The sequence below is a fragment of the Neocloeon triangulifer genome, unplaced genomic scaffold (genome assembly GCF_031216515.1).
Source record: "Neocloeon triangulifer isolate White Clay Creek 2 clone unplaced genomic scaffold, ASM3121651v1 ptg000003l, whole genome shotgun sequence".
Classification (NCBI taxonomy): domain Eukaryota; kingdom Metazoa; phylum Arthropoda; class Insecta; order Ephemeroptera; family Baetidae; genus Neocloeon; species Neocloeon triangulifer.
In genome coordinates, this window is record NW_026775546.1 from 9,218,677 (window position 1) to 9,243,472 (window position 24,796).

Here is a 24,796-nt window from a genome sequence, read left to right on the forward strand (position 1 = left end):
TATTTTCGCAGGACCTGTTCAATTCCCTTCGGCGCCATTGAGCTCAGAGACCAGCGGAGTCGTGCCCGGCGCTTCTGGCTACGGCTTTGTGCAGCCTGGAGGTAAAGTATTATTATCAAATAAAAACCAAGTTCAAATCGATTATCTTTGCTTACTATGCTTTTTTTAAATACAAGGGATATAATAGCTCTAAATTGTCTCAATAATTTAACAAATTTAAAACAATTTTGAAATCAATGCAATAAATTTTATAATACTTGAGATATAAAGTAAATTTATACATTCTTGCACAACCTCGGTGTCTGGCAGCACCTTTTTCCGGAGCTATTATTCAGCGCTCCGGTCAGTTTTACGTCCGAGAATAATTGTCTAATGAAAAGCAACACCCACACACACGGGGCTATTGTGTCACTACACAAGTATTTTGCATCACACACAAGAAACGTTTATTAGACCTTTATTTTCTTCATGCCGCCTGATTATCGGAGCATAACGTACACACGTACACGGCGCGTTCCCTCCACAAAACACACCACCTGTTTCATGATCACAACAGACATGAAAGCAAAGTTACCCAAGTTAAATGCCGCGTGGCTCATTAATACCCTTCTATACACAGCAGACGCAATCCACTATTGCCCATGCAAGCTCGGAATTAAAAAAAGTATCATTGCGGCACTTTTAGCAAGTGCCAAGAAATTACCGCCAATAAATCAATGTTAACGGTATATTTATTTTTGTAATTTTATAATGAAGCTACCAGATCCTATTTCTCAATTTTCTGTCTTTAAAGTTAGATTCGTTTTGCTCTAATAAAATCATAATTTTTTTTATTAAATTATTATTTTACTTTTATATTTCTAATTGGCATTTTCATTTTATTCCCAGCCGGCCGCTCTTTCGGAAGGTCCTCCTTCCAGTCTGGAAACGTTGACTTCTGGTAATTCTCCTGACACGTCAAGAGTCTACGACCTCGAGAATCAAGTCTGCTTTGAAGTCTAAGAGGCACCGTTAGGCTTTATGGTTTCGCAAGTTGAAAATTATTCGAGTTTACTAAGTTATTCATTCCCGGAGTGGAAATTTAACAAAATTGTGTGTGAAAATGAAAATGTACAAATGTATTTTTTGAAGACGAATAGATCTCATGACGAGTGCATGGTTTCCGTAACTTAATTATTGTAATAATTATTGTGCTGGGCAAGAATGTGTGCGTATTTTGTAAATTAATTGTGTTGAAAAAATAAATAAACTAAAATACATCAGGTGAAACATTGAGATATAATTTAACTTGAAACCCAAATAATTAATATAAATGAATACTCATTGCTGCAAAATAAATTTGACTCATACACATAAAAAATAAAATAAATTATAAATGGAAAATTTTGGAAAGTCTTACCTTGAAAGAAGGATTCTGTGAGCGAGCACCTCCTATCCGATTGATGTAGTTTGATGAGTGAAGAGAAATCAGTTGTGGTGGAAAATTTTTAAGCAGCAATGAAGCCCATTTCATAATGGAATTTATAAATTGGCCAAAAATTTGGACAAGATATTAAAAAAGAAAAGATTTTTAAGTCTTATAGTATCTATTGGAACACAAGTACAAAATACATTAATTTTCCGTTAATTTTGATTTATAAACAAGACAGTATTATTTATCAGTCTGTAGAGAGAGTCTAATAAATTTCATTCAAATATTGTTATTTTAATGGAAAAAAATTTGAGATTTGGTTTTTGACGTAAAAAAGGGATTTGGAAATTTAAGTGAAAATGATTGCAAACGCAGCAAATCCAATGCCCCAGATGCTGACAACTGGATCTGTGACCTGGAAAATTGTACGAATGCTATCCAGAATTTTCACCAAATATTGATTGCTAAGGGGCCAGTCTTGAACGTTCAGAAGATTCAGTTTTTCCAGATACTCCAACAATGGTTTGTGTTCAGCAGAGAAAATGGGGAAGTACTCGGACTCCTTCTTGCGGGTCCACCAGGCTTCTCTAAAAATGTACAAGACGGGAAGAGGGTTTCAATAATTACTCTTCTTAATACATTTACTAGAAAAAAGATGAGCTTTTGCTTTTAGAAAAAAAAATGAAGCAAAACCTTTTGCAAGAAATTTATGTACATTGAACGCTTTTAGTCATTTTATTTTTACAATTAAACGCAATTAAAAAAAATAAATAATTTAAAATAAATGATTGTCAGAATAAAAAGTTTTAAGCAGATATCTTGGTAAGATTTTTATATTTACCTGTTTTCCCAAGCTGTGTATCTATAGGTGTACAAATTGGCTCGTATGTATTTTGGAGCGGTTTTGAACGGATTGTCAGGGTCCAGGAGCCTTAAAACTTCTGGCTGTCCTTTCAAAAGTCTGTACGCCAAACTGACAATCCATGGGTTTTGGTGGTACGTTCCGAGGGCGGCAAACCACATTTGCCAGTCAAGTCGAGGTTGGTGAGGAGCTGAAACATTATATTAATTTTGGAATAACTTTTTTTGTTCATACTCACCAACCATAGGTGGAGGTCTAGTGACATCTCCAGGTTTATACCTGAACTCGAACTCCTTCCAGGGGCCTTCCAACGAGTCCGAACCTTCAATGATCACTTCGGGCCTTCCATTGATGCCAGTCATGTGTCTGAAAAGACCGTAACCACTGCTCAAGTGGAATCTGTAGGTTTGGGCGTAGATTGGCTGAAGTGCAGTCAAGATTGGTGGCTCCGAATGGCTTTTGGGTCTTACGACCGAGTAGGGAACCTGAAGCAGGTTTAAATTTAGAAAAATTTCAATAAAATCTATTTCTATTTTATATACCAGGGATATGGCAAACATGGCTGAAGCAATAATCGAGTAGAACAGCACTCTTCCCAATTGGTAGAGCTTGCTGAAGCAGTCATTGTGTTTCCTCAAAACATTTAAGATCTCGTACGAAATTGTGCAGGCAAGAGAAGCAAAGCCGTACACCATCGTTAAAGGAACAAACCATGTCAGGACTTCTTTCAACTGGCGAGAGTCGAAACCTAAAAACAAAAAAATTTACATAGTGGGTAAATTTCGATCTATTTATAAAATAGGTTTATTAATTACTGGCTTTGAATTCCGGCGTTCCTTCAGGACCAATTTTAAAGTTGAAAAGTTTCCCAGTGAAGAAAATTGCAGCTCCGTACAAAACAATGCAAATTATCTTTCCAGCAGTAGATGGCCCAGTTCCTTCCTGCAGAGCTTGCTCTAAAAAAAAAAATTTATTGGAAATAAAGACTTTTGAAAAAACTCAAAATTAAAGATTATAAAATGCATTCTTTTTTAAAGTCCCCAGTTGGAGTCCCATTAGAAATAACTTTAAATATTAAAAAAAAAAAAAAAAATAGGATTTAAGATTAAACAATTGAAAAAAATTATTTAGCCTTTTTATTGAAGTTATTTTAAATCTTATTTTAATAAAATTTGAATTTATTATCATTGAATTACTTTTTGATTTGGGGTTGGTTGGCTCCTTGTACAAAAAGAAGTGGTCGTCAACGAGAGAGATGCAGAGAACGATGGTGATCAAATTGAAGAAGTTGTAGTTTCCGGTGAGCATGATTGTGACCTGGAGCAGGATCTGCAGGTAGAACGCCGTGTACTGGATGGCTCTGATGGGGATGAAGAAGAACAGGGGCACGACGCACTCGATGAAGTGTGCTCCAAGAACCGAAAGGTGCAGGAACCACTTCGGAAGGTGGTGGGCGTACCAGGCCAAGGGTGTGGGGATGCACTGTGACTCAAAGTGGACGTCCAGAGCAGTCAAATCCCACCAGGTCGGACAGCCACTCGTCAGCTTGACCACTCCCGAAGCAAACATAAGGCGGAAAATGAGCCAGCGGGCCAACCAGAAGCGGATGGAAGTGCTCTGGTCCACTTTGCGGAAACGGGTGCCCCACAATGGAGCAATGATGATGCTCAAAAAGCCCAATTCTAGCAACAGAATGTCCCTAAAAGTTATAATTGAATTAATCTTCAAGGAAAAAAATAAATATTAAATTTACTGAATTGTGCTTATAAACAAGAATTAAAAATCACAAAATTTAATAATTTTTGTTTATTACCATTGGAATCCAAAGAAGACTGGATTGACTTGGAAGAGGGACTGGTAGAATATCCACAGAATTGCAAAGAAAGGGGCCGTGCAGAGGGAACGGTTGACGAACCTGTGACATGAATTTCAATTAGATTTTACCGGTGTGAAGAATTTGATTTTTATATTACCCGAGGAATGCAAGTATAGCACCGAGAAGAGCAATCAGTTCCATGGCATATTGAGTGTTGAGACCGATTTCCGGTGCCAGCCACAACAGGGTTGGTTTCTGCAGGAAATTTTCCAAAAACGTCCTGGTCGAGGCGGCTTTCGTGTCCAACTCGGAGCACGCCGGTAGAATTCCATTATGTCCATTCAAACCTAAAGCGTACTCATCAATTAGAGTTGATTTTATTTTTTTAATTTTTACTGTAATTTACCTGGAATTTGGACGTAGATGGAGAGGAAAGCAAACAGGTAGATAAAGCAGACGCACCGAAGGAAAAGCACGCTGCTGTAATACACAGTTTTCTGCATTTTGGAAGATTCGACCAACTTCTAAATACTCTACATTAAAACTGCGTGGTTAATCGATGAATTCCCGATCAGGAATAGCTTCCGAATCGTAAATTGTGCGCTTTGACAGTTCTATTTTGGCACTGAAAGTAGAAAGCACCGCACCACCGACACGCTGAAGGCGAATTATATTATTTTTTTATTCTTGTGTGTTATTTTCAACCAGAGCCGGTGGGCGTAACTCACGGATTGACACGAATCGCCTCTCATGTTGATAAAAGCATGAGGGGGAAGGGGCGCGTAAATGACACAATGAGAGAGCCCAGCGCAACAGCCCAGCGCCCTGCAGGGTGCAAAATAGCAATTATTTATGGATGTAATTAGATTTATAGCGGGATTTAATTGATTTCAAAAGTAGAAAAAAAATTAATTTTTCAACAATACCTTTTCATGGCGAGTCGGCGACATATTATTATTTTCTAATTTATTATTATTTTTTTCTTCTGAATTATTCCTTTTTATAGTATCACACAGAAATACCAAAATTGAAATTCCTAATTATTTTTAATAAGTAAGATACAGAGCAAACTGATACAAATGAAATTGTTAATCAAGGAAAAATTATTACAAAGACATTTAATGAAAATAATTTTTCTTTTCAATTAAACGAATAAAAAAACATTCATTTGAATATATATCTGTAGAGTCCAGACGTGTTTAAAAAGTTCAGAGGGGTAACTAGCACAAGACCAGTGAGTATACAATACAAATATTGACCCTTTTTGTTAGTACTCATCAGAACAAATCAAAAAATCAAAGCTCTAGAACTCTGCAACCTGCACGACAGCAACGAGTTGCATTTTGCATACCTTTCTGATTTGAAGTCATGCTGCGAGTTACCAGCACGAAGAGATTAATAATTCCGATGGAAGATATTCAAAATAAAATTGATATTTCTGCGACCAATGCCTTGATTTTTGAAGAAATAATTAATGTTTGCACAAATTTGTCACTTGAGAGTAAAACATGTTCAGCGCAGTTGAAAATTCACAAGATATACTTAAAAAAATAAAAATGTGATTAACTTTAGCAGAACTTATTCGCACAGTAGGCAAATTTTAAGTCTTTACCTCAGTGGTGGTTAAACTTTTCACCTGTTTTCCAATTATATTGTTGTTTTGAGAATTCCAAAATAAATAAGACGCTTTTCTTTTTAACATTTTTAGTTTCAAATCGCCATGAATTAAGCATAGTCAAAAACTCATCCAAAATCATTTTATCCTTTGTCGGTGTGGGCTCAAATATAATAATTTGTTGAAACATGTGTTAAATATTATAATGTATTATATGATATTTTCATGATGTTATTGGGCCAATTGTCTGGTGTGGTGATATATCAAGAGAGAAAAAAATTGTATATAGGGAAAATTATTCATTATGAATTCTGTCTATAATTGGTATGCAAATTTGTAATGCAAGTCTTTGATTCTTATCTTATTGATAATATTTGATTGATTATTACATGTGCATCTGGTGTAATAGCAAAGTATGAGCGTGATTTGTACCCAATATAAACGTGATTCATGGCATGGAAACTTGAACTTTCAACTGCGAGCAGGTGCTGTGCTAGATGCATTATTTGAACCATAATCCACATGCCATCGCAAAACGCCGGTGGCATTTTTCGGAAAGAAACTAATCACAATAATCAAAGAAGGTGTATGCTGTGAGTGCAAGTTAAGATGGATTACGTGGTCGTTCACACTCAATATATCGCAATAACATAATAATTCTGATCCGGGACGAAATGCAGAGCTCCGGGATCTCGCCTATTAGGGACCCTTTTATTTCTTTTACCTGTAAGTGTTTCAAGGACCATTACCGCGGCTAATAATCATAATATTACACCGCGCTCCACAGATTATATAATTGATGGGGCGTGCATTTAAGAAGGTTTTGTCTCTCGGTCACTATTTGCAGGATCTGCATGAGCTGATTGATTTGGTGACCCGGATCTCGGAATTGGAGCGATTCTGTAAGAAGGTCTCTTTAACAAGAAACATTATCCATGCACTATTATTAATAACCTCCTTTCATTCAATGACAATTTTTATCATGTTGAGTTTAATTTTTACTATTTTTAAAAACAAAATTTGAAAACTAAATTTTTTTCACAATTTTAGATGTATCAAAGAGTTATAATAGCAAAAATATTTTTTTTTTATTAATATGCAACATTAAAAAAAATACTAGTCAGAGATATTTTGTTAGAGAAAAAAAATTAAAATATAAGTAAATCAAATAATAATTTGATCCAAAAAAATACAGCATAAAATATTTATTATTTATCAATAATTTTTTTACAGCTTAATTAATTATATTTATGGTCTCAATTTTTAACTCAATTAAAGCAGAAATAACATTTCGAAAAAAATTTTTCCAGAAAATATTTCGATTTACCACATTTTTCATTTTTGTGCTAGCGACGAGTGATATATTTAATATACATTTTCCTCAAAACTGACCTCAAAACAAAAAAAGCCACTGCCCAGGTAATAAAAATAAATCATGTTTTACTAACTGAGAAGGTGTATAGCGCTAGAATTAATGACGTCGTTTTTGTGCCTCGATTTAAACGCATAAACTCTGGCCTTTTAGCAGCACGGCGTGATCAAATAATTGCGCATATACTCACTGAACTCCTCAAGGATGTAATTATTATGCGGCTGTAAATGTTATTTTAATCAAATTAAACGTGCAACGACGAATTTGGAGCAGAACCGAGCGATCCTTGAATACCGATTTGCGTTGCTCCATTTTCTTATTTCTTTTTAACTGGCATAAAATAAGAAATCTCCTCTTCAATTTTGCACAAAAAGAGCAAAGAAAAAGTAAAAGTTTTTATAAATTTATTTATAAGGTGACAATAATTTATCTGTTGAGGCGTTTCTCGCACCAGTCTGTGACAATTAGACAGCGCTTTACCCATGTCCTACATAGATTATGTTATTGTTGTGCGCCGAATTTGACAGCGAGGTTGTCATGTGAAGTCAGCCAGCAAATTTATACACCTCCGCATATCTGCCGTTTGTTTGGCTGCGCAAAAATATACACTCGTTAAAGACCGTAATACCTATGTACTTTTCACTTTTGTCACACCAATTACTTTGGCTTGTCTAGCGTTCTTGTGCGAATAGATAGCGACAAGAATTGAAAATTAATTTTTGGATAATGGTGTATAAAGTTAAGAACGCAAGAAGAAAAAATTTAAAAGGAGGTTATAAACATTGCAAATAATAATTACCAGGTAAAGACGAGTTTAATCAAAAAATTGTATAATAAAGTGATAATTTTTTTTCCAATTCTTCTAAAGGGAAACAAGGATTTGAAATTGTTTGTATGAAATTTATAAGGGCGCTGATTTTAAAAGGTGATAATGTTCTTTAATTTAAAATTGATATTTTTTGTTTGCCCGAGGTTCCTAATTGTCACAGAAACTATTATTTGGAAACAGTCTGTAACAATGAAAACAGTGGCAGATAAAAATTACAAATAAAATTCCATTTATTACTATTATTGCTTGTTCGTGTTATTAAATTATTACCATGGATGTTGTTTGAAAGTGTCACGATATAGTCCAGATATTTAAAACAAGGTCTTCAAATCACCTAAAAAATCTACTAAAAGCATTTTTTTTTAACATTGAAAAAGTAAAAAAAATTATTAGACTCACTTATTTTGAACCACACTGACACAACTCAATTCCTTTTTTATTTTATTTTGCCTGATATGAATATATCTTTTTTTACAATTTTTAATAAGTATTAATATAAAACATAATAATTATATAGTTTAATTTACATGTAATACTGGAATTATGTTATGAAAAATTAATTTGTTTTAAATTCAAATAAACCCTTAAAACTGGATTAAATCAAAATCGGGGGTTCCCAGCCAGTCAATTATACAAAAGGAGTGTGGAATTTTTCTTATCATTTGAATGACACTTGAAATGGCAGAAATGGCAATATCATATCTCCATGAACGTGAACTTAAAGGCTTTCAAGTTTGAGGTGTATTAATTCCTGGTTGGAATTCCCAAAGTCTCTTGGATGTTACCCCACTCGGAGAGTGATCGTTACGGCTGCTCTTATCAAATGCGAATCCTCTTTATTTGCTTTGATTTATTTTACTGACTTAGCTCTCGGACTAATGAAAAAAAAAACACGATTTTCTCAACTCGAAGACGTATGGGAATCCCAGGAGCAGGTCGAAAACCCAAAGTACTTTTTGTCTTCTGGTGCACATTTTTTTTTTAACCGCAGAATTTTCCTCATCACGACTGATTGAAAAGTTAAAACGCAGTTGTATGGAGAAAAAAACCAGTCGCAGGGAGCATCCAAGAGCAGGACCTTCACTTGAACCAGAAATTACATTTTATAAATATAATTAAAAGCTGGAAATTTTAATTCCCCGTCCGGTTTTCCGCCGCCCTCGCCGCGAGAGAGTGAAGGCAAAAATTAATTGACGTGAGAACAAACAAGGAAATTTGTCTGGGAAAATGTTATCGGAGCACATTTTGCGGACGCTTTGACGGACAAGCTGTTACAGTTTGTGACAAATAGAATACTTTCATACACCTGGCACTGGCATTAGATAATAAAATACAACGCGTCGTGTGAAACAATACACCATCAATTATGACCCAGATTTGTCTCTCAAAGAAAAAATTATGATAATAAACGCACTTTGCGAGTTTATATTTATTCGCCTTTGGCATAATTTGTTACAAATCAGAGAGTTATGCTATCAATTCAATTACGAATATAGTATTTATAATCTCAAGAGTTGTAATATTCAAAGCTTTGGCCAATCTATTTATCATATAAAATGTGTGTTATAAGCATCAAGAGTGACAGGCGTTGCTTCATTTTAATGCACCAAGAAAATTAAGTACACATTATTCTCGTTTCTGAGATGAAATATGACTGAAGTGTGCTTCATTTAATTTCACATCAAAGCTAAAACTATTCAATGCAAAAAGTAATAATAAATCGGTGTGGATATGTTTCTTTATTTACATCTGATTACGATTTCAAAATATCTATAACTTCCATGAGGAAATTATGAAGAAAAATGTTTTCTCACTTTTGTTTTCTTCTTTGATGCTAAATTCCAATGAATAATTTGAATTCTGAAAATAATTTCAATAAGTTAATTGTTTTCTTTTATGTAATTATTTCCATATCCTTTAAATATAATTTTTCAAATTTAGTTTCATTTGCTGAAATTTTAGGAGGGTAAGCCTAAAATTAAAATACGTAAATGCTTATAAAATTTTAATTCCTTCACATTGTAAATAAAGTTTGGAGAAAGTGGATTTTCCTGCTAAATTAGAAGTTTTTCCTCTTCAAAACTTCTCCAATTAAAAAATTCTTAAAAATTACTGCGTATGTCATAGCAAGCGAAACGCGCAGTTTGTATAAAGAAATCGACAAGATGTTAATTAGCACGAGAGATGACGCGGGAAGATACTGATGTTTAAAGTCAATATCACAGCCCGCGAACCAAACACGTGGTCAATCTCTTAACCAGCAGGATAGGTGCATATCTAATATATGTAAATTCATTATTTCGGTGCCCATATTAGGCCGTGAAAATGTTCATAGAAACCACAGCGTTTGGTCTTGAATTTATAATTCAATCTCGCTTTTCTTTATTTTCGACTTTTACGGCAAAAATGAAATAAAAAGGCAATTTGCGTTCGCTGCACTAATTTATTTTTATTCTCATATGCTGCTGCTGCAGCCGCAAAAGTCAAAGAACCTCGGGGCAAATAATGGCCAAATTGGGTCACGGTCTGGCCAAGGTTTCGTTCTCGGCGCACAACCAGAGAACAAACTATATTATATGGCATTACACACTATACACCGCGCTGGCTGCCGATACAGATTGTCGCTCTCCCGAGAAAAATAATCCGGCCGATGAATGAGCAGGCGTTCATTCAAAATAGAACCTTCGTTTCGCCTAGATGATCAATCGCCGACTCACGCCTGGGAAGAAAAAACACTTCACGGAGAGACACTATTTATTTACTTGTATCGCTCGCAACGAGTAGGAAGTTGGAAGAAAACTAATCCGATTATTTGTTTATGTTAAGATTTACACCAGGGTTAGATGAAATTAATTGAAAAGTGAGAACCGAGAGGGATGGAAATGACGAGCCTTGGGAAATTATTCGATTAGACAAAACTGTCCTTTGCGTCATTTCGGTCATACTATATCGTCTCTAGTCCCTTGAAATTTAAATTTTTAATGGACGCCTGCATGGTTTTCAAGGACACTTTTAATCAGGAAAGTTACAATGAAGTGCAAAAATGAAGAAATGACGTGGTTCCTTCAATGTAAGAAAGAAAACTTTAGCTTTATTCACAATTTCGCTTTTTCTATGGAGTCTCCTATTATTAAATTTAGAACTTTTCTGCCAAATTTTTGCTGAAAATTATTTTAGAGTTGAATATTTTCTTATAAACAACAAGATTTATAGCGTTATTGCTAGGAATTATTTGATAAATTACTGCAATATTTTATTTGTTTTGTTTTGTTAAGTTCTTATTAAATGATTCAAATCTGGATTATTCTTTTATAGGTGGAGACTGGAGACACTTCATTTAATTTTGGTAAGCATTTTAGAAAAGAAATGAAAAATTTCATGTTTTTAAATACATCAGCATCATAAATTTAACCCTTAACAATGTGGTAAATTTGAAAAAAAAAAATACTTATATAGCTTGACTTGACATTTATAACTATTTAATAAAAATATACGTTTCAACTTTCAGGAAAATATGACTGTAAACTCTAAACACTATTTATTTAGTATCTATTTTTTATGTTGTTTTGAAATGCAGCTTAAAATGAGAACATTCAATTTAAGCACTAAATGTTGTAAAGTATTGTTTTTAAGTAATATAAGCACCAAATTTCTATAAAGTGTAACAAAACAAGTTTTCAAAACTTTTCAATTTAAAAATTCTTTTAACAACAAAATAGTGGAAATTGCAAATGAAAGGTTTTGAAGAATTCTGTTTTAAAAGTTGCCTAAATGCATATGGTCAGAAGTAGACTTCTTTTGTGCAGACAATCACAAAGTTTATCTGCCAATGGCAAGTTCGCAGCGACCGTTCGTCGTGATGTCACAGCGGCCGCGTGTGTTGATAATAACGCGGCGCAAACGCGGCGCATATAATCAGCAGTGTTCACTTTGGTGGCCGCCGGTTCGCAGCACATCTTGCATGACGAGCAGATGGACATCATCAGGTGGGTGTTGGTGCCGCTCAAGGAGTACTCCAATGAGCACCAGATCAAGTTCGTGCACTTTGTCCTCAAGAATGGCAGCAAGAATGGCAAAGGAGGTAAGCGCAATTTTAAAATTTTTTTTCTCGTTTTTATTCTGATGCTATAAAACTTAGAATAAGGTAAACAGTATTTTCTTTTATTTCAAGAGATTGAATTTACCGAAAATTGGAAATTTGTTTAGAGATTTGCAACAAGATTATGTTTCTTTTAACAATATTGTCTACTAGATACTTGATGAAACGGAATTTAACGATATTATTATATTAATTATTCTTCAGCCAATACAAAAATTTTAAAATTAAAAAAAAAGGCAAAAAGGATTTACATTGATATTTACTTTTTTTCAAAACAAGATGATTTTAATTTGTTTTTGAACTCCAAATTAATTTTATTCCTAATTAAAAAATTTTACATTATATTTATCATGTTTTCTGTATATAAGTCTAAATCTTAATTATTTTTGAATCTAGAATCATCAAAGGTTTAAAGAGCGTTTTTTTCTTATATCAAAGAGAAAGATTGTAGACGTAACTGGAAGGTAATGAAATGCTTGTAAACACACACTCTAAATTTAATAAGTGCGATGTTGTAATTTCTACTTCAAACTGTGTTAATCTTGCTTGCAATTGATTGTTAGAAATGTTATCTCCAGACTCTATTACGATAAAAATTTTAATAATGTTTAAAATGATGTAAACTCTTAAAATTTTATTTATTCATTACTTAAAATTTTTTCATCATCAACTTGCACCAAAAGCAATACATCATAATTGAAGAAAAAAATGTCAATTAGAAAATCGGATTACTTTGATAATGGATGTTATAAAACTATCAATCATAATTCAGATGCAAAAAGAAGATTTATTATAAATATTTTAGGTGAAAAATAGCCCATGGGCAGATGAAAAGATAATATTTCAAGAAGAACGCTATTTAATTGTACTTTTAAAGAGGTCAAGTACATATCGGCAGCTGTTCTGATTTAATTAAACTTTGGAAAGATAAGTGCTCAAATAATCATCTGAAGTGAATAATGCACGTAATACCTTTTCACAAGCCCTATCAACAAATAATGAATGACTAATGACGCAAATTTAAATCTTATCACATATTTCAAGAAGATTTTAAAATTGCGTTTTGATTTTTATATCTTGGCCTTAAGTAAAAAATGATCTGATTTTATAATTATATACAAATGAAAAATTAGACTAGCAGAAGTTTGTGGAAATTTTAAGGTTGCGCAAAAATTTAATCACGCTTATATATTTTATTTTTGAAATGAATTTTGTTTTTATTTTTAAACCGTTAAAACCTATTTATATGATTTAAATTATTCAACAAAGTCCTTTTGACGTGTGCATACACATGTGAAGTAAAACAAATGTGAGATCAACTCGAATGTTGTGTCATATTTGTGCCACCATAGCTTTTGACAAGTAGAGAACCTTCAGCGCGATCGAGATTTAAGAATTCCTCAAAAAGGAAGAATATTAGTGCGACATGCATTACCTGTCAAACGTGCTCCTCGGCTGCAAACAAAAATATCTGAAAAACGAGTCTCATCGCTTGTTTGATAAACCACACGTACTGTATATGTACAAATTAGAAGGCCGCAGTTGAAATCATCCGGCGCGAAAGAAAATAGAAAGAAACACACGACTCACGCTGATCGATTACGGCGCATATTGTGTGTCCGTCGAGCACTCGCTCAACAAAATCCTAACACACATTTAAACGTTCAGAGAGAGATGCCATCTCATTTTATTAATACGCAGGTGCGTTAATAAGCTCTGATTGTTGTAGTTCTTGACCTGCAAAGTCGAAAAAAAGTCAGGAATCTGTTTATATTTATTTCACACGCTGTTTTTCTCCATATCAGGCGTGAAAATTTAGAAAGCAAGCAAGGGTCGCGATCTGGAAAAATTAGCATAAGAGCCGGCGCTTATGCTGTGAAGAAAAAAAGAGACAAATGAGCGCCTCCCGCTAACGCCCATAAATCTCGGCGGTCCAAATCGAGCAGAGCAAGGCTGAATTTTAGAGGCAAAAGCAGGTGATAATTTGTTTCGCAGGATCTTTCATGCGGACTTTGATAATTTGTTGATATTTGGTAAGATCTGATCAGTTTCAACGATTTAGAAATACCATAGGATAAATTTTTAATTATAACAATGGCCACAATGGGACACACATCTTAATTGCGGTTTTGAATATAAACAAAAAATTGAAATTTATTTTTGATTTGAATTATTAGTATGATTTTGAAGTCCAAATTTGAAAAGAAAGTTATACGATTACATAAATTCAAGAAATATATATTTTTTATTGGAAATTGCGATTTAAAACTGGCTTACAATTTGTGGTTAAATTTTAGTTGAAAGTTAATGCCATCTAAAATTTTGTAATTTAATAAATTTCAGTCAAAATTATTTAGTTAAAAAGGTATGGGATTAAAATCTGTTAATGAAAATTCTCTAAAACTATTTTATAGATTGCAAATCTGTATTGCAAATTAAAATTTGAGCGGATCTTTCAATACGTTGTTTGCAATATTTGCAGAGACATATTACTTTTGGATTTTACTGCGGATCAAATAGTGCCGTTTTTCTTTATGCAACTTGATGAATTGGAGGCCAAGTGCTGCCAATTTTGATAATTTAAGCTGTGCAAAACAAACACACCAAAGTAGCGAAATTGCAGCATTTTGCTGATTGCAGTGATCAAAGCTGACAATGAATCAATTTTGATAAATAAAAGTAAATAATTTGGTCACAATTTCCAACTCTTTCTCTCCTTGCTCTAATTTTATTGTTTTGCAATATCAGACGGAACACACCCCCAAGTCATTGTTTACTCTGGCTAATTCAATTTAATATCAAACTTGTCCCGCGGGCGACATGGGGAGTCAAGGCTGATCCACGTGGAGATCCGTTGCGAGCAATTTTGCTATTTTTAATTACGCACGCTGAAAGGCCAAAATAATAATCACCTAATTACCTGCGTGAATTGCTTTAGTTTTGCAACCGTACGAACGGCACAAAGCGCGCGAGTGAACGGCAATTTGGCTGTCCATCAGCGTAATGAATGGAAGGCGCCGCCACACGTCAATCGGGCCGATTAATAACAAAGAAAGAAAGAGTTTTGATCTCTGTCCCTCTCTGCTTTCGGCGCGTATTCGGTTGGAATATTCGCCAAACGACTTTCAAAGCCGCGGGCGCCGCTGGCCTCAATACAAACCGAATCCCAGAGTGCAAATCCGTGATGACTATTTCTCGGCCTAAGTGCCAATAAACACACAGAACGATCGATAACCCTGTCAGATCTTGAGTCCACGGTACAATACGTATAAATATAGGAGGAGATGAAATCGAAAGTCTATCGGGGCCAGTTTAATTAGAGATTTGTTTTACAACTTTGGTTGGGAAACTTCTTCGTACCTTTTAACTCGCATTTTATCTATTTAGGACAGATTTATTTTTCAATAAAAGGTGGAGAAACATAAATAAAAACATTAATTTTATAGAGAAAATGCATTAACACCAGCAATAAGATCTTGAATTTGAAAGCGTTGCAAAATTTCGTATATTTGATATTTGAAAATTAATAAGGTTTTATTAATTTATTACTTAATTTATCTGATTGTATCACCGGTTGCGGTGGCTGAAGTTGTCAGACTCGCGTAAATGGCAGTGATGAATTATATTTTGTACTTGGCGTCAATGCAGTTCATATTCCTCAGAGACCTATATTTGCACAGGCCATATATTATCGCAGGTGCAAGAGATCAACGTGTATGTTGAGATGATTATCAATCAAAATCGAATCAAGTGGACCTAATTCTCGATGATATTGCAAAAAGTGATTTTGTTTAAAGCTTTTTAATTGGCAGTTGTTACTTTGTATTAGTCCAGGAGTTTAATGACAATGACGCATTATCTCAATGAAAGAACTTGGATTAGAAATATTGTTTAGGAAAATTTCTGGATCTTTCCTTGATTTCCTAAATTTAATTTGTTAAAAAATGAACATTTAATAAGGATTTAATTAAACCTAATACAAATAACAAAAATACAAGATCTAAGAAGCTATGTCATTAAAAAAGGGAGCAAAAAAGGCACTGGAATCAAGAATTAGTGACTATTTAAATACGTTTTATCCCTAACATTACGTAAATAATAACAACCTTAGCAAAGAGGCAGCAGAGAGGCACATGCTCCGTCTTCAATTCTTTGTTTATTCAATTTGTTGCCTCTGGAAATTTTAGGCTTCAAGTTTTTCTTGTATAAAAATCTTTATAATTTTTTGTTATCTATTCTGATTCATAATTGTTAATATAGAAATAAATTTTGTACCAACAGAATTACAACAGAACTTTTTAATTTGCTTGCACTTAGCTTTTTATTTAAGTTTTTAAAGACCAGCTAACAATAAGCTGACTGTGGATGAGGGGCAAAGCTTCTTTTTGATTTTAAGCTTGACGTTGTAAACATCCACAGATTATTTTCCTTGTAGCTGGTTTTCCCAATGTAGATTTTACCTTTTTGGAATTTCCACACTCTCCCTTCGTTATTTAATTTACGAAATCAAATTTTAAAAATTACTTTATTACTTCATTTGATTAAGAATTCTGATTTAATTCCTCAGAGTTCATCAATTCAAACAAAAAAGAAAATTTCATTGACGGTATCAGGAAACGGAAACCTGCATTTTTTGCGCCACAAAAAGTAAGACGGAAAAATTACAAGTGTGTATAAAAATTTCCGTAAAAAGCATCACTGGTAATTAACAAGAACACGGTCTTGATGGTTTTCGCGAGGCTAAGCACCCGAAATCGGCGGGCAGACCGGCGTAATTCACTGCCCCGCGGGCTCTCCTTCTCCCAGGTCGAACCTCGCGCCGGTCGGCCTGAACCGAGCTCGACCCACCAGCAGTGTGCGTTCTCGTGTTGCTCGGGACAGTCGCCTTTCACCTCGTCGCTTTTCGCGAGTTTCTCCGCCGAAAACCGCTTGCGAAGTCAGAATGTGAGAAACTTGAATTGGCCGACACAAAAAGTGACTCTTTCTCGCGCAACGGCCGAACCGTTTCGGACACCCCGGTGAGCAACGACTGACATGTTGAACTGCACCCTCGGGGTGGAGTGCATTCTGCACGAGCACAACGTCCATCATCACCACCCGCAGCAACACCCAACCGAACATGAAGGCAGTGGTGAGTCCGATTTCGATTTGGCCTTTTGTATTATTTTGAGGAAGCGGAATGTAACCTTTGATTTTTAACTGCGAACAGTAATAAGCAAGGTTATTCGCTTGTGTGTGTAGACGATATGCTCATGCCATTATCTCCGATCTGAAGCTAAATTAAGTCCTGAGCAACCTAGCGAAAATATTAATTTGACTATAGTTAGGTTTTCGTTTAAGCAGTTTTGAAAGGTCAAATTTGTTTACCCAGATGGTTTTGAATTTTATTCAGTAAGATTTTTTGAGGAGTTATATAACACGTTTAAAATATAAATTTTTAATTAATACGCTGCCCTGACGCTGCCATTGAATTATTTATTGCAAATTGCGAATTGTGTTGTTCTGATACTAATTATATCACACTAAAACCATTTATTTTTCATTATTCACGCAAACAATAATATTCTTAAGATTTTATTTGAGACGTTGTTTTTCAATTACTGGACCATTGAAGTGATTAAAGACTAATTTTAAAGGATCATTTTCATTCATCTTGCTCAGGATTTCAATTAGTGATGCATTATTATAATTTTTTTTCTTGCTCACACATTTCAAGAGAGCAAATATGATAAAATTTTGATGAAGAAAAAATTAGTTCTAAATGTTAGCCGGCTTTATTTTTGAAACGAAAATAGAAGTATTCTTAGAATTATAAAACAGAATTTGAAAATTTTACTCACTTCAAATGTACTTTTGAGATGATAAGTCGCCTTTTATTGGAACGAAAAGATTTTTTTCTCCAGTTATGAACATAATTCTAATTTTGCTTGCAATTAGGTTCAAAAAATTGAACATTTCTGTTTCAATAATTAACAGAAAAATAAATACATTTTTAAACTATTGGGAGCTCGTTTTCTCATTTTAATTTTCTATTTATTAAAATAGAAAATTTGGTAGACTAAAGAACTCTCATTGGATCACGATATCTAATATTTTTGCTTGTGCAAAAAATTTATGATAGAATAAAGCTAAAGGAAGCGATGGATCGTGTTGTAGTTGAAATTTCTCTATGTTGCTCTGCAATTACTGGAAGGAAATTATTACTTTAAAAACTGACAGTGAATGAGAGTGAGAGCTGTATAGTAATTAAAGGGTCATTCTCGCAATTTGCTCGTCTGTGAGCAGAATTCATAATTTGCACTCTCAAGACAAATTGCAAACGTGAAGGATAAAAAGCTACGCTAAGAAATCGTAAAATTTTAAATTCATTTCAATTCTCACAAACTTGGTTGCTTTTAAATGTTGAGCATCTCTGATTTGATTGGGAAATATCATTCTACAATTTTTCTGATTCTTCTTTGGTAATTAAGACGCCGCCACCAATGCCAAGCAAAAGTACACGTAAGCTCGCATAATTATCAGTATTCTGTGGAAGTTTCCACTATTAGCCGCTAATTGAGTTTTCCACACAAAATATACGCCCAAACTTATCGCGCCCCCGTAATATATCACACCAATTAATAACATCATTATTATTCTCGACGCCGATGCCGGTGGAATAACAATTTTCTCTGCATGGTGACCAAATTGATGGACTTTATCATTATCATCAGGAGCACGGCGGTGCAGTTTGAAAACAATCGCCAATCTACCAACACCTCGAGTGCTCTCCTCTAATCGCTCTTATATATTTTGAACTTCGAACTGAACTTCAAAAATGGACTTCATCCCAATCAGTGAGGATATTGCTTTTACTATTTAAAAATTTGCACACTTGAAATTAACCTAATATTTGTCATACATTGAATCTCTTAAAAAAATTTAAATTCTTCAAGTTTATGCTGAAAATTTCCCCACATATAGTTATTTAAGAATAAAAGTCAATTTTTTGTATTAATTCTACAAAATTAAATAATTTTTTTAATGTTTTTCTGTTCTAAAATTTATGACGACATTGACTATAAAAAACTAAAACACTTTTATTCAAATTCGATAAATTATTTCTAAAAACTAATTTAATTCAAAAATTTCGTATCCAACGGTAAAAATAGCAGAAATTAAAAAGTCTCTTAAAAAAATTAAGGCATAAATTTGTTTAAAATTTAAAGAAGTTTTTTTAATAAACATTCCTTTTCATCGTCTCTCTGATTTTGAAACAGAATCACACAATTAGATTAATTATACGAACAAACTTTTAGGGCTTAAATGGGCTAATAGTAAAGAAATCAAACAAGAACTTTTTACCAGTCTAGTCGTACAGGAAAGATTTTAAAATAAAAATTGTTTATTTAACAATTCGTGCCGAGTAACCCTGAAATTTTCGCACTCACGCAAAATTATTATGCACGAAACTTTCCAGCGGTGTCATAAAACCACTTCATAAAGACCCGAGTCAGACGCGCAAAATGACTAATGAGTTTTGCAGACGGTGTAATTTATATTGCAACGCCGATCAGCGAAAAATAACGAGTGTTACATGCATCAACACTTGTTCAAACACAGGCGAGATTCAATGGAGTCTGCAATAGAGATTCACTCGAGCGTGTCTAAATTGCCTGGTGCATGTGAAGTCTGTTGAGAGAGTAAACGATGCCAGACGCCGGCAAAATAATTCACCACAAAGTCAAGGTTACTATGTTCTTATGGGAGATCCTGATAAAATTGTGTAAGATTATGATGTACTTTCCTGCGGCTAAGGCGATTAAATTCTCCAGCAAAACAGGATCCAAAATTGTATAAATTTGAATGTCAGCGATTTAGTTGCAAATACTCGGCCGATATCAAGATTTAAAAAAATAAAATATTGAAGTTTTTTTAATTTTTTTTTAACTGAAAAAGTTGTTTGAGTAAAAAGTACGAAATTTAAATTTATACAGCTATTTCTTGTGAGATTTATTACGTATTTATTTTTGCCTTGAAAGTAGCGAATTGGCTTTATTGCTGCCGCAGTAAATTTCGAGTGTCACGGTTGTACGTGATCATGACCGCTGGCTACTAACTCAAAAACAATTCCAGCTCATTTACTCGTTTTGCTCTAAAAGGATAATTAAGCCACCCGGCGTCTATGGCTTGAGGCGGCAAAAGAAGATGGAAATTTCAATATTGCATAGAGACATATGGCCTGAAAGGATCCGTGTCATTACGTTTTTATTAGTTCTACAAGATGAGTTGATTTGTCCTTATTAGTTATAATTGTAACAAGTGAGACCTTGGTAGGCCGGAGTTAATGTACTCTATTGTAAAGGAAACTAGTCAATATTTGGACCAATTACTTAATTTTATTCACAGATGAATTTTTAACTGTTGAAAATGGTTAAATTACTTTATGTTGGAATTTTAAATTAAATGGTACGCATAAACGTTTTATTAAAAAAATTTGATATTAGGAATTGCATATTAAATTACTGTTTTGTGTCACAGTAAAAATATGCAGGATCATTTATTGATAAAAAATGTTTGAATCAGTTTTGAGGATGTTATTAGAAATTGTTTATAATGATGCTTTATTTATAATGTAATTCAATAACCGTGGAAATATCTGTAAATATATAGCCAGTGGATATCGTTAAATTAATCAATTTAGTGATTTCTAACAATTTGGTCTCCCTCGTCGTACCGTTCGTAAATGTCAAGAAACGCAATAAATATGAAACAAAATTGCAACACTAAAACAAACCGCTCGCTAGTTGGAAAGGTGTTGCTCTATACACACTTGATCAAGTTGAAAATATCACTTTCTTACCCGCTCTTGATTCAAAACCGGCACTCAGAGCACACCTGTTACTTTGAAAGAATAAAAAGAAAGGAGATTTTTCATCCCGCTGGTTTCTTGGGAGATAAAAGAAGAATTTATGAGAGACGCCGCCGGGAAAACTATAACGATGTACGCGAAATTTACACTTTCGACAATAATAAAGTTCAATCAGAATTAACGCCAGATAAAATCTAAAGGTTCAACGAGCGAAATTAATATACCGTGCAACGACTGGCCGCAATTATGCAATCGAGAATAAACCAGTCTGGGAATCAGCTCAACGTTAACGTAATAACGAGCACATCTCGTTTTAAAGGAGAAAAATGGTTATTTTCTTTGGTTGCCGGCTCGACCTCTCGGTTTTAATTACGACAAAGTAGAATTACACATACATCAGTTAAAGATCGGATTTATACATGAAAAAACTAAATCTGTGCTGCTTGAGTAATGCGGTACAGTTGAAGATCACGTGAACTTTATAATCAGATTGAAAAAGACTAACAATATTAAATTTAATGTTTGATTATAATGTCGTCTTCCATTTGGTGTTTTTCAATTTAAAAAAAAATTAGGTATTTTTATTTTTACTTGATGTTTCATGCATTAAATAATTTTTTATAAAAAAAAAACATTTTAAATCTACAATTTTCACAATGAAAACAAACTTCAACAAAAATCTTTTGTTTCTTATTTTGAACGTTTTAAAACTAAATGTTTATGTTTATTAACAATTTAATTGTTCATAATACATTTTTTTATTATCTAATATAATTAACTGAATACATGATATATAGATGAAGGACTGACTAGAAATTCTAAAATAATTTTTTAGTGTTAAGTATGGAATTCTGCAAACACAAAAATTGTGAAATCAAATACCTGCATAAATTTATTTCAATCGCTTAGCAAATAGCATTAGTAAACCAATAATTGACGATGAACCTTTCTATGAACATGAATTAAAAGAAAATTGCTTGAAAGTATAAAAAGCTAAAAATAATTGAGTTGGCCAATAAAAGTTAACAATTTTGTAAATAAATCAGTTCTCTTCAATGAATTTGAATTAATTTTTGCCTTTAGCAACTTATTAAAAAAATTGACTATCGAAATTTTGAATTTCTAAAAAGTCTTCAATAATATTCTTTTCAGAACTTACAACTGTGTTACGTCAAAGAGCTGTTATTCAAATTTTAAATTCATAAATGAATGGGTTTTGTATAAATATTCAATTTCCATCTATTCGTCTTTTATGGAAGTTTTCTTACCAAGATTTATAATACAGCTTGCTAAATTTTATGCATTAGAAAATTAGGGTAGATAAAACTTGAAACTTTCTCTGCGCAAAACCATTTCACCAAAAGTCACAAGCAGCAGACCAGGATCAAGGAAGTCGCCTCTAATTAATTTCAAAATTTTTTAACAGTCTCTTTTGCTAGAATATACCGGTACATCTCATTTGCAGTCAAATTAAATCTCATTAATTTTGAATGAAACCAAATGACATGCGGGTTATTTAAATGGTTGTCAACAAAGAACGGCGGCCGCCTCTTGCGAAAGATGGATTTTCAACGTCTAGCGTTTCGTTGTATCTACAAAATTTACTGCGTGTCCAAAAGAGAAAAAAACTTGCGTCAACTCCGTGTTCGAAGCGAGTCAGACACAATATAATTATTGTCGCAAGGCAGCTCGGGAAAAAAATAATGTAAAGCAGTTCCGCCGCAATGTCACAGGTTGTTTCAAGTTCAAAGATTGGAGCACGCAAAGTCGTGTGTGTTCACAACTCGCGATGAAATTGAGCGCTCACAATGGAAATGATGTATTATGTGGCTGGTGCGACCTTGCGCGAAATACACTGCAGGCGAGCGTAAGTGCCGCAGATAAAGTGCAATTGTTACCAAATCGACGTATATGCACTTCCGGGGCTGCACGAAAATTACACTCGTGGGTCGCCAGCATAACTATAATTAAGGAAAAATTTCCCTTCGACAAAATGCAATGAAATTTGTTTGAAACATTAAAAGGGATAAAAAGAATAATTGTTGCGTAATACTGAAAGATGAGGATTTCGTAAAAGGTTTATAATTTAAGTTTACAACCTAACAAGACCTGGTTTGAATTCTTTTTAATCAAAGAGCCCCAAAGGATATTTTTTTATTAATTTTAGGCATCCCTGAATTTGAAAGAAAATAAAACATAAAAAAATTTTAAAATTTAATTAAAAAAAATCAATATTAATTAATGGCAAAAGTTTTTAGTTAAATTGCAACATTGCCAAATAAAAAAAATTAATAAAATAAAAATTGTGCCAAAAATCAATAAAGTTTTTCTTTTGGAAATGTTATAAAGGAATAATTTTAGTTTAACAAATATGAAAATCAATTAGAATGACACAATTTTTAATGATAAAATATCAGAATGAGTTTTGAAGTGCGAACTATAAAAAAAAGGTTTTTTCGCCATCAGGCTGGTTATTCTAATTCCAGTGTAGATATTTTTTCAATCGTTTACTCGTTTACTTTTTGCAGTAATTATTTGAGGAAAGAGGAAACTCGTATTTCATGCTTCTCTCAGTAATAATCATCTCTAGAGGTGATGCAGAGGACGCTTTTTATATAACCTGGAGCTCAACAGAAATCATTAGGATACAAAAGAACCACAAAAAAGAAATCAACAATTGAATTTTTTGTACAAACAAATCTAAAAGCAATAATAGAGCAGGCTAAATTAAAATATATTATACACCATCATGGTAAACAACCAATCTGTGCAGTTTAGTTGTACTCTTACTTTTTCCATCTACTAAATTTTTTAAGTTTTATCCAGGTTTCATCTAAATGGTATGTTTTTGTAATGATCTTGGAAACATGTTTTTATGTTCAAAATATTGAAATTCATGTTACGTGTCAGGAGGAGCAGATTTGACACTCCTGAAGTTAAATTTTAAAATTAAGTTTTTTGCTTTCTTGGAAAAAAATCAATGTATGTGTTATTTCTTTTTAACTAAATTTTGCTTTTAATATGTTTTTTTCATTTTAATTGATTAAAAGATTAAAAATCAATAGTAGACAGTTACATAATACAAAAAATGAAATTTAATTTTAAAATTGACCTTGAAATAATAGAAACTCTGTTGATTTAACATAAATTGAGACTCTCATTGGTCCAAAAACGAATCATCCTAATAAGCTATAGAAATTTAATCATGATGATATTTCAAGAAAAGGATCCACGAGACTTTTGAATTTATAAAAATTTGAAAGTTTTCTGCAGCTGCGGATCAACTGCTTTGCCAAGGGCGAACATGACAGAGTAGCCCTCGATCATGCATTCCTCAAGTTAATTAGCAAAAATCTGCCAAATTAATTACTGCAAAGGATAATGCTCGCCACTTGACTTTCCAACTCGCAAACACATTATATACATAATTGCTCCAGATAATTGAGTAGTGGATCTACCGTGTGCGATATGAGATAATTTTGAAGCGTAGCTCTCACCTGATGGCTCACCTCGCCTAGGAGTAGAGAAAAGTTAATGGGCGCGCGCGGTGGGCAAAAACCTTCGACTGCACGTTTCTGTAATAAACATCTCTGCTCCACTCCTCTGCTCCTTAATAGAATAAACCGTACGCGCGAAATCGTAGCAGCGAACTTTTAGAGTCGTTATTAATCAAATTGCAGCAAGCGCGAGTTTCAAGGTCCAGGCCAGGTCTCTCGCAGGAGAGCGAGTTCAAAAGCCTTAATAGATCAGCGGCGCAGTGACGTGAGCGCTTTTGGTTCTGCGAACAGTGAATTTCACGCTGCGACACCTTTTCAAAGGTCGCCTTTTAACGCTCTTTTTATCACACTCCCCGATGTGTACAGGAATTATCTGCGTATTTCTTTTCTTTTTCACTAAAATTAAAAAAAAAAAAAAAAAAAAAAATTAATATTTAGTTAGAA

General features: G+C 33.6%; 2 protein-coding genes across 2 annotated transcripts in view; one reads left to right on the forward strand and one right to left on the reverse strand.

Moving 5' to 3' along the window:
- Positions 1 to 1,567: 1,567 nt before the first annotated feature.
- On the reverse strand, positions 1,568 to 4,794 carry LOC132192831 (lipase maturation factor 2-like). Its single transcript, XM_059613001.1, has 9 exons — positions 4,496 to 4,794; positions 4,247 to 4,436; positions 4,087 to 4,188; positions 3,470 to 3,972; positions 3,089 to 3,229; positions 2,816 to 3,021; positions 2,512 to 2,758; positions 2,253 to 2,463; positions 1,568 to 1,998 (listed from the first exon to the last, which is right to left on the reverse strand). The coding sequence occupies exons 1-9, from the start codon at positions 4,590 to 4,592 to the stop codon at positions 1,761 to 1,763; spliced, it is 1,935 nt and encodes a 644-aa protein (XP_059468984.1). The 5' UTR covers positions 4,593 to 4,794; the 3' UTR covers positions 1,568 to 1,760.
- Positions 4,795 to 11,824: 7,030 nt separating this feature from the next.
- The window catches only part of LOC132192984 (uncharacterized), a 39,219-nt gene continuing 26,247 nt past the window's right edge, over positions 11,825 to 24,796 (forward strand). Inside the window, exon 1 of the mRNA XM_059613243.1 lies at positions 11,825 to 11,986. Coding sequence (XP_059469226.1) covers positions 11,878 to 11,986 — 109 coding nt within the window. The 5' untranslated portion in view covers positions 11,825 to 11,877. The remainder of the gene's footprint in view (positions 11,987 to 24,796) is intronic.

Excerpts from the sequence above, each read along its gene's own strand:
- LOC132192831 (XM_059613001.1), bottom strand. The coding sequence starts at position 4,592 with ATGCAGAAAACTGTGTATTACAGCAGCGTGCTTTTCCTTCGGTGCGTC. Across the intron at positions 4,189-4,246 it reads GCTATACTTGCATTCCTCGG|GTTCGTCAACCGTTCCCTCT; the intron begins GTAATATAAAAA and ends TTCATGTCACAG. Across the intron at positions 2,464-2,511 it reads TAGACCTCCACCTATGGTTG|CTCCTCACCAACCTCGACTT; the intron begins GTGAGTATGAAC and ends ATAATGTTTCAG.